General features: G+C 43.4%; 1 protein-coding gene across 1 annotated transcript; it reads right to left on the reverse strand.

The window, feature by feature from the left end:
- Positions 1 to 5,401: 5,401 nt before the first annotated feature.
- On the reverse strand, positions 5,402 to 8,170 carry LOC138789696 (metallothionein-like). The gene is made up of 3 exons (XM_069968469.1): positions 8,063 to 8,170; positions 7,724 to 7,789; positions 5,402 to 5,577 (listed from the first exon to the last, which is right to left on the reverse strand). Exons 1-3 carry the CDS (start codon positions 8,091 to 8,093, stop codon positions 5,486 to 5,488), a joined length of 189 nt encoding a protein of 62 aa, XP_069824570.1. The 5' UTR covers positions 8,094 to 8,170; the 3' UTR covers positions 5,402 to 5,485.
- Positions 8,171 to 10,781: the final 2,611 nt, after the last annotated feature.

Raw genomic sequence — 10,781 nt, forward strand, 5'->3', positions numbered from 1 at the left:
AGATGATATCAAACTACAAAACAAGCGTAAAATTAGTGTCACACCTATAAGGAGCATTGTTTCCAAATGATAGGATGTTCAATAAACCATATCATGTGACAAAAGGTTATTAGATCTTACAAGGCCCCGTTCACACTACAGAATTGGTGTCAGCGAGCCCTCTCATTCAAACTGATAGAAGGCAGGATTTAGCACACGATAGTGTGAACAGGGCCTTAAACAACATGGTGGCATCTATGAGAGCAGCACAGCTGGCACTTTTTATAGGACTGCTAGGTGGTGCTATTTGTGAAGTGAAGAAGGCAGGAATTATTTATATGAAGATAACTGGCAAGTACTATTAATGTAGCAAAGTACTGACAGGTACTGGTAGACAAGCACTGAGGGTTTAACTGACATATGCACATTGGCCTAGATTTATCAAAGGGTATAACATTTAGACTGGTGCAAACTGCTCACAGCAACCAATCATAGCTCAGCTCTGGTGAAAGGGTAGAGGAGCTGTGATTGGTTGCTGTGGGCAGTTTGCACCAGTCTAAATGTTACACCCTTTGATAAATCACCCCCATTGTTTACTGGGGTTATACAGATCACAGCTATATGTTTACGTAGGCTTCTAGAATACATAAAATGCAAGTTAGTAGAGACTTGGGCTGCCAAAAAGGGAAAAAAGTCACTGGATATAAAGGAGTTATCAAGGATAATAAAAGTTTTGACTTTGGCAGCCATAAAAGTTAGTATGGTTTGTTATTTTTCCCTGTGCCCTGCAGTTAAAAAAAAACACTAAAACCCTGAGGCCAGATTTTTCCTTTAACAGCATTTAGTGACATGCTTTACAGAAAGACTTGTGACCATAGACGACAATAAACAGAGTCTGTCTCCCTGAGATGAATGTGAAACATTACTGAGAATACTCTGTGTGTGTGTGGGGGGGGGTGTCCAGGTGATCACTTGATCGTCCGGGCAGCCCATTGCAGATAGCAACGGTCTGCTGCCGGCTCTCCTATTCCACGGAGCGATGGCAGCAGATCACTACAATATGAGTCCTTTGTCTTTCAACATGTTGAAAGACAAATAATTGCATCGATCAGCCAACATTGTTCATGTCGGCTGATCGTTGTGTTCTAATGCACAGGAAGATTGTCGGCCAAATACAGCTGATAATTGTTCTGTGTAATAGGGCCTTTACAGCAGCCTCCTCTTATCACCACAGACACAACAGGAAGTCTCAGCTCAGTTTTAGCCCCAGTGGTGACAATGAAAACTGCAAGATTTTAGGTTTTTATAATATAAATGGAAAATTCTGGTGTAAGAACTCTACCTCTAGTGCAGTTATGGAATGGGTGTATAGCGAGTGCACTACTTGGCTGGCACCAAATGACCTAGTTAGTATGTATAATTAGTAGGCTCTCTAGCAATACCCCTAATGTAATATTTTTTAGACGAATATAAATCTCAAGGTATAATTGAATCACAAGTAAATATATGTATATATAGCACTTTATCTAAATCAATTTAAAATTCATAAGAACACATAGACAAATAAACATATAAATAAACATATCACTACACGCTTACACATAAATCTCTGTATATATAACTCATAAGGTTGCAAATCGTATATTGCAGGATATAGACTTGATAACTGTTTATAGATTAAAATTCATATAATGCGATTAAAATTCATATAATGCTGTTAAATCTGCATGTAGTTATTGCATGCGATGCGGTTAAAACCGCATGCGACTAATGCAGGGCCCTTGCAAGTCACCGTGATTTATTACTACTGTATTTGAACCAAGTCAGTTGTCACTGTTCTGTTTATCAGTTCAATATAAGTTGCAACACTTAGTGGCGCTTATTAGCGTTTTCCCAGAAATGATATGTTTAAAAAAAATTCGGTGGAAATCCACCTCTCACCGATCCGGCAACTCTGAATCTGTGAGGTCTGCGGCCACAGACTGTGGGGAGCAGACAGGAGGTTGTTTATTTGAAAATGTCATCCGGAGCTCTGCTCATGTTCTACGTTCCTCGTATCATGTGTACGGGGTCTTGTTTAGAGTACTGTCCGGTTTGGAGCTGAATGCTCAATGCTCGGTTGTCTCTCCTGACACAGATGGGTGTTTACCCTTGAGCGCTGCTCCCGTGTTCTCCGTCGGCGTAGGGATATTTGCAATGCATCCACTACGCCGTGGACTGGTAGATAATAGGACCGGTGGTAGGTGGTTATCTCAGTATATCTTTGCGGGACAATCGGTAGTGGTAGCAACTCTTTAGAGTTGCAAATACTCCTACGCCGACGGAGAACACTGGAGCAGCGCTCAAGGGTAAACACCCATCTGTGTCAGGAGAGACAACCGAGCATTGAGCATTCAGCTCCAAACCGGACAGTACTCTAAAGAAGACCCCGTACACATGATACGAGGAACATAGAACATGAGGAGAGCTCCGGATGACATTTTCAAATAAACAACCTCCTGTCTGCTCCCCACAGTCTGTGGCTGCAGACCTCACAGATTCAGAGTCGACGGACCAGTGAGAGGTGGATTTCCACCAAATTTTTTTTACACATCATTTCTGGGAAAACGCTAATAAGCACCACTAAGTGTTGCAACTTATATTGAACTGATAAACAGAACAGTGACAACTGACTTGGTTCAAATACAGTAGTAATAAATCACGGCGACTTGCAAGGGCCCTGCATTAGTCGCATGTGGTTTTAACCGCATCACATGCAATAACTACATGCAGATTTAACCACATTATACGAATTTTAATCGAATTATATGAATTTTAATCTATAAACAGTTATCAAGTCTATATCCTGCAATATACGATTTGCAACCTTATGAGTTATATATACAGAGATTTATATATAAGCGTGTAGTGATATGTTTATTTATATGTTTATTTGTCTATGTGTTCTTATGAATTTTAAATTGATTTAGATAAAGTGCTATATATACATATATTCACTTGTGATTTTATTATACCTTGATTTTTATTTGTCTCAAAAATATTACATTAGGGGTATTGCTAGAGAGCCTACTAATTATACATACTAACTAGGTCATTTTTATAATATAGATAGAAAAATTCAAAATTTTCACCAAAACTTAAGATGTAAAAAACATTTAAACAAGTCATTTTCCGATGACACCTTCCCTTTAAACATTAGCTTCCTCCACTTCTGGCTATGTGTAATAAACGTTCGCTTCCTCCACTTCTGGCCATGTGTAATAGGAGCCTTAGGGAGCCCTGCACCATGAATAGGTATGTATACTAGTTAAGCAAGAGCTGCAAGTACATCAGTAACAATGTCCTTGCAGCCCTTGTTTAACGATAATCAGGGCCGTGGAATAGGCCCAGTAAACGAGCCCCGATCTAGCAGATCGGCGCTCGTTTATCGGGCCCCATTGGCCCGTGGAATACCACCCTTAGTTTAGACAGATTTTTAAAGCCAAACCCTGGAATAGACTATAAACAGGGAAGAGGTCATAAAGAAAAGACTGAGATTTCTCCTCTTTTCAAATCCATTCCTAGCTTTGGCTTCAAAAATCAGATAAATCTCTCTGTGTAAAGGCACCATAGGGTTAGAGAACCACACTGATGAACAAAAGATCACAGAAAACGCAGGATACATGAATACACCACATTTAAATGAGATGTACTTTATTTTTTTATTTTTTTTTAGAAACAGATTACTACAATATCAAAAATGACAGCACACCCAAAGATAACCCTAACCCAACCCCCACCCGCCTCTTCCCTTACCCCTAAACCCACCCCCCAACCCCAGCGCGCAGAAAGTAGGAAGGAAAGGAGAAAAGAAAAGAAAAAAAAAACAGACCATATAGTTTCACCGCCTGTTCCCATTCCACCAGGCCAGGGGGAATGGACAGAGATCCATTTTCTCATAGTGAGCAATTTTGCACAGAAAAACCATTCTCAGCAGTCTCTTACACTGCTTCCCAGAAACTCTTGTCTTTAGTCTAGATGTATCTCCCAAAATAATCAATCGGATGTCTTCATCTAATGATAGCCCCATGGCCGCATTTATTTTTTGTATCACCCCTGACCAATATAAATTCAGACTAGTGCAAGACCAGAACATATGTTCCATATCCCCCACTCCCTCTAGACATCTAGGGCTTCGGTCGTCACTACATTTTTTTTAGTTTTAAACAAAAAGGCTGGAGTGTAATACCATCTGTGAACTATATTGAACTGGATCAATTGGTGACTTCCAGAGGGTGCAGCTTTTCTAATATTACGATATACTACAGGCCAGTTAACTCCATCTCCTATATTTGTCTCCCATGCAATCTGGCTCCCGAATGCAACATCCCTCTCCTGGAGGAAACACTTATACAACATTGACACGCCCCTAAACCTGGATCCTAACCCACGCAGTTTATCTAACGTCAAGCTAACCATAAGTTTATAATCCGAGCATCTCAGATCTATCCTTAAAGCGTTAGACAACTTCAAAAAGCTAAGCCATTGGGACTCACGAAGGCCAAAATCTACCTTAAACTAATCCCATGTCTTTACTTTATTAGTAATGACAGCATATATAGAGACACACAAATGAAAAATAAAAAGCACCATTCAGTGTGAGTAGGTGAGATGGATGCAGCAATATTTTGTGTACATGAGCAATTTTTGAAGGCATTATTTATTGTATTTGTGGGCTTTATGTTATTTGGGCAGCTAGATAACATGGAACGAAGGGGGTGGGGGTGGGGTGTTCCATTCTCTGACTGACTTATCCTGCAGATTAAATTTTTACCCCCTATTACATAGTCTTTTGCTCTACTCCACAGTATACATTACATACATTTATTTTCTATTGTGGGTCATACGGATTTGCCCAACAGGTGCTAAACAATTTATATCAGGGACTGCAAAGGTATCCCCTCACATATTTGGTTTTCATACATTATCCTTCATATCTGTGTTTTTACATATTCTGTCATTACTAATAAAGTATGTCATTTTATATTTGGTGTATTCATGTGTCCAGCATTTTCTGTAGAGATGAGCAAATTTACAGAAGTGAAGCGCTTAGTGATCCACTTATCAGCCTCCTGCCTTTTACTACCGCTCCTCGCAGGTGCTGGATCCAGTCCTGGGAAACTTTAAGGTAGCATAATCCCTCAGGCAGCAGTAGTAAGCCATAAACCTTCCTGCCAATATAGTACAGTCAGAGGTGAAAAGTAAAAAAAAAAAAAAAAAATCCTTCACAAAAATTTGTATCTTTTGTACTATAACACATACAACACCAGTACACTTAGAAACACCCTCACGGCCTTCATTTGACACAACTGAAAACTAGGCAAAGTTAATTTATTATTCTTTATTACCAAAATAATTATACACAGTTCATTAGAAATGGCCCAAGCATTTTATACACATACTGCACTCAAAAGCTATAACTTTACATTTGCACATAGTAACAGGTGGGACTTTTCACGAGGACAGGTCACTTGCAGCAGCTGCAGGAATCACATCCTTTAGCACATTCACAGCCTTGGCTGCATTTACTGCAATCTGCTGGACAGCAAGAGCAGCAACCTGTATATAAAGAAAAGAAGGAAATTACTGGGAGCAACAGATTGGGCAGTGTTGATGTATAGAGAGAATACCAGGATTCATGGCAGTCATTATACCCCTTTATTTTTCTGTTTTTTGTAATTATTTGCTTTTTACTCCACCAATCAGATCTTCAAAATGGTAACAAACCCAAATGCTGCATTAACAAGCCAGTACCACCAGAGGGCAGTACTCTACCCCTAGTTGGATTACCACATTCATATTTTATGAAATAAGGGCTTCCTGTATTCTTAGGTTCACACACTGCAGCCGAGTAGAATGCAGTTTTCCAATTGATTGTTTGGGATATAACATTTACTGACAACAGTGGCGTAACTATAGGGGTCGCAACGGTCACCATGGCGACCGGGCCCCTACGCTAGGGGGGCCCGCCGGCCCCCCTCGCCACTTCCTCCTGTGGGCCCCCAGCTTCACCGACATAACAGCAAGTGCCAGCAGTTATCTGACTGGATCTCTTACCTAGTCAGATGACAGCAGGTACCAGTGTCCTCTCCTCCAGATATGGCAGGGGCCTCCTCTGTGCAGGCGGCGCTTCATCTGTGAGGAAACTAAGAGGATCGCGCTGCTGCAATCCTCCTCTCATCTCCTCACCACTGTTAGCTGCTCCTGCAGGGTGGAGGCCCCTCCCCCAGGCCAGGTCACAATGCTGTGTAGCAGGAAAGGAAGAAATCAGTGAGTATGGGGTCGTGACCTGGTCTGGGGGAGGGGCCTCTACCCTGCAGTGATGAGGAGATGAGAGGAGATGAGAGGAGGATTGCAGCAGCACCATCCACTCAAGTTCCTCAGAGGTGAGTTGCTGACTGCAGGGACGCTGCCATGCTCCTCTCCTCAGTGGTGTATGCTGGATCCTGCAGGGCTGAGGGGTATGGGGTTGGGATCCGACCAGGGGGAAGAGCCCCAGCCCTGCAGGATCCAGCATATACCATGGAGGAGAGGAGTGCAGCAGGGGGCACATGGAGGAGTACTGGTCTGCTGTATACAGGGGGACATGGAGAAATACTTGTCTGCTATATACAGGGGGCACAGGGAGGGATACTGGTCTGCTATATACAGGGGGCACAGGGAGGAGTATTGGTCTGCTATATACAGGGGGCACAGGGAGGGATACTGGTCTGCTATATACAGGGGGCACAGGGAGGGATACTGGTCTGCTATATACAGGGGGCACAGGGAGGAGTACTGGTCTGCTATATACAGGGGGCACAGGCAGGGATACTGGTCTGCTATATACAGGGGGCACAGGGAGGAGTACTGGTCTGCTATATACAGGGGGCACAGGGAGGGATACTGGTCTGCTATATACAGGGGGCACAGGGAGGGATACTGGTCTGCTATATACAGGGGGCACAGGCAGGGATACTGGTCTGCTATATACAGGGGACAGAGGAAGGGATACTGATCTGCTGTATACAGGGGGGCACAGGGAGGGATACTGGTCTGCTATATACAGGGGAGGAGATAAAGAAAGAGAGCGGGGGCGCCTCCTGGTGCAATAAATGACAGCAAGGGTGTCTGACACAAAGGGAAATGAGTAACACTCACCTAGTCGAGTTGTGCTAGGCACAACTTTATGTAGAGCATGATTGAAGAGACACCGCAGCTCCTGCCAGGGTACGTCAGAAAAGACGTACGATAAGCAGTGTCGTGTGCTGGCCGCAGCACAGGGAGGGATACTGGTCTGCTATATACAGGGGGACATAGAGGAGTACTGGTCTGCTATATACAGGGGACACAGGGAGGGATACGGGTCTGCTATATACAGGGGGACACAGCTGTTGATTCAAAGGTTAGAAAGCAATTAGAGAATGACGCAGTACAGTCAATTAATAATAGGGGGCAGTAGTACAGTACATGAGGGGACACCGTGCCACATTAGGGGCATCACCTTAGAGTGCAAAAGTGCAAAACGCTCCTGTATGATGCTGCTTTCTCAAATACAGCCTAGCAGACAAGTGACTGGCAATGGGTCTACAAAGCATAGGTCACAGGTGTGGATTTTAAAACTGGCAATGTATTCTAAATCCCCACCAGCGGGCACAAACATATACAGGATTTTCATGCACCACATATCCACCCCATCTGAACAAACCTCACCACATGTACTTACTTTTCTTGCATGACTTGCATTTGCAGTCTTTACATTTGCAGGAATCCCCACAGGAGCATGTACCACCTAGGAGGGTGATAGTATTTAAAAGTTACTAACATTTTCTATCAGGCAAAAATTAAGAAAAGAAAGAAAAATTAACCTTGGTCTCACAGTTACACTTGTTATTTAAATCCATCATAAACACCATATTCAAATAATGACAGCCAAAATACACCAGCATATACTAAGCAGGCACACACAGTCTATGAGCTTATACTATTCCATTCATTCAGTGCCCTCTCCATCCCCCTCCACAACTAGACATAGCCTGATCCTGCTTCCAGAGCCCCTTCCTACCTGCAGCACAGTTGCAGCTTTGAGGGTCCATTGCTGATGTTCTTGCTGAGGGAATGCAGTAGCTTGCTGTTCAGACTGGTTGGTTGTGCGGTATGATGCAGGCTGCTCTGGTCACTGGCTTATATACACACACAACATCCTGAGCTGAGTGCAAAACACGGACAAGTGCATAACACACCCCCAGCCATGTGACCTACGTCCTCATGTGTAATAACAAAGTGCAGTGATGAGCCGTGTGAAGCAGTTACCTAGTCACCGAGGCTCAGGCTGTGCCAGTACTAGTGCCAGCACATTGGGGAGCAGTACAATACAGTTCTCATAGATCCCCAGCAGAATAGGTGCATTGAGCTCTAATCACATATACAAGTAATAGATGTAACCAGAACAACAAATATGTACAATATAGCAAAAAAAACAACAACAGATAAACAGGAAAGGCATTCCAAATCTGTGCTGATTTAAAGTGTACCTGTCATTTGAAGTGACAAGATCTCAAGTTCTAGGATAGGCTGCCCTGTGTATGTACATGAGGAGTAGCACTATATTTGGCCATTCATTTATCTTGATTTCTGCTCTGCAGATTATTAGCTGTCTTATTCTATCTCTCCCTGCAGCAAAGCTGCATACTGTAACAACGGACATTTCTTTAACAGCACTGGAAATTAATCTAGCTATGGAGTATATTTCTGATTTCAGCTACCCATCAGGCTAGACTAGTATCTAGGTCTTTAGCCTCGTCTACTGCAGCCAGGAGAGCCCTGTGGCTTCGTCCATGGTCTAGGGACAATCCCCCAAAGTTTAATTTATGCAACATCCCATATTCTCCTGGGAAACTGTTCGTTAAAGAACTGGATTCCTTAATGGAGCAGCTCTCTGACTGCAAGGGGAAATCCCTGCCGGTGGCGAGGAAGTCCTTTATCAGACAGATCTCCTCAAAGAGAGAGACAGTACCGATATAGAGGAAGAGGATCTGGAAGTGCCAGAAGAGGGAAGAAGAAGGACTTCTGACGCCAGACTCCCAGTAGGAGGCCGCCTCTCGCATTTTTTACCAGCCTGGGAGAGATGGATTAAGGACTCGTGGGTCCTAAATATCGTCAGGAGGGGATATTGCTCTGTCCTTAGAGCAGCTGCCACCAGAAAGGTCCAGAATTTCATTAGGTTTTCACCTGAAAAACAGAAGATTTTAGAGGACTCCATTTTGGATCTAGTCAAGATCTCTGCCCTAGAGCCTGTACCAACATAGGAGATAGGTAAGGGTGTTTACAGACTAATAATAGATCTGCATTTCCTAAATCGCTTTCCATATGGAAACAATAAAATCTGTGAAGGAGACTACTTAGCATCACTGGATTTGAAGGATGCATATTTCTACATCCCAGTCTTTCAGGGCCACAGAAAGTTTATACGTATAGCCATGCACGTGGGGAAATGCGTCTTACATCTCCAATTCAAAGTCCTGCCGTTCGGGATATCTTCAGCATCATTCATTTTCACAAAGGTGGTAGCTTTAGTGGTGGCAGTTCTGAGGTAACAGGGCATAACCATCATTCCCTACCTAGACGATTGGCTGTTAATAGCCAGATCCCAGAACCTTCTCTATCAGGAAGTCTCTACAGCTTTGAACTGCTTTCTGAACTCGGCTGGCTGGTCAACTGGGAGAAATCAGATCTAACTCCCTCTACAAGGAAGACTTACCTGGGGTTTGTCATAGACTCCTAGGAAATGAGATTATTCCTCACTCCAGAGAATTCTGGATGGATACTGCTTTCTGAGAGTTCCTTGTTTGGTCTCTCTGAACACCCTGATGAAGTATCTATGAATTTTAATGTCAGTCACAGAAGCGGTCCCATGGGCCTTGTTTCATATGAAACCTCTTGAGTCGGAGGTCTCAGGCCTGGACAAGAAGATCAGACTTTCTCTATCCGTAAGACAATCTCTACGATGGTGGTCAGACATCAAGGAGCAGCCATAGAGGAACCAAGCTCACCCTTACCACAGACACATCAGGCCTAGGGTGGGGAGCTCATCTAGCTCAGAAGACAATACAAGGTGTTTGGATTTCCTCAGAAAGAATCCTCTTTTCAAACGAGCTGGAGTTAAGAGCCATCTTCAATGCCCTAGGTCACTTCTTGGATCTTCTTCAGGGTCAAGGGGTAAAGGTAATAACAGACAACATTGCTTCAGGCTAGCCTACAATTTCCACCAACGGCCATGATCCCCAAGATCCTACTGAACATCAGACAAGACAAGACCTCAGTGATTGCAATAATTTCATTTTGGCTGAAGTGGTCCTAGTTTTCTCTGCTCATGTCAATGAGCCAAGGGAGATATTGGAGGTTGCCACCTTAGCTGAACCTGGTGTCTCAGGGCACGCAGCTCTGTCACAGTCTGGGGTCTCTTTACCTGACGGCCTAGAATCTAACCTATCCCTATTAGAAGCCAAAGGCTTTTCTTCTACGGTTCGGGGGACACTTTCCCATTCAAGGAGTAAGGCCAATAATAAATCTTATGCTAGAATCCTAAGGATCTTCAGTTCCTGGTGTTCTCAACACCATATAAACCCAGTACCCAGCACCTCTTCATCAGTAAGTAAGGAACCCTTTAAAACCTCTGTTACAGATTTCCTTGAAGCAGTTGACACTAAAGATGGTCTTCCGAATGGCCATAACTTCTGCCAAGCATGTAGGAGAATACCAGGCCTTTTCCTCAGACAAACCAT

The sequence above is a fragment of the Dendropsophus ebraccatus genome, chromosome 4 (assembly GCF_027789765.1).
Source record: "Dendropsophus ebraccatus isolate aDenEbr1 chromosome 4, aDenEbr1.pat, whole genome shotgun sequence".
NCBI classification, from domain to species: domain Eukaryota; kingdom Metazoa; phylum Chordata; class Amphibia; order Anura; family Hylidae; genus Dendropsophus; species Dendropsophus ebraccatus.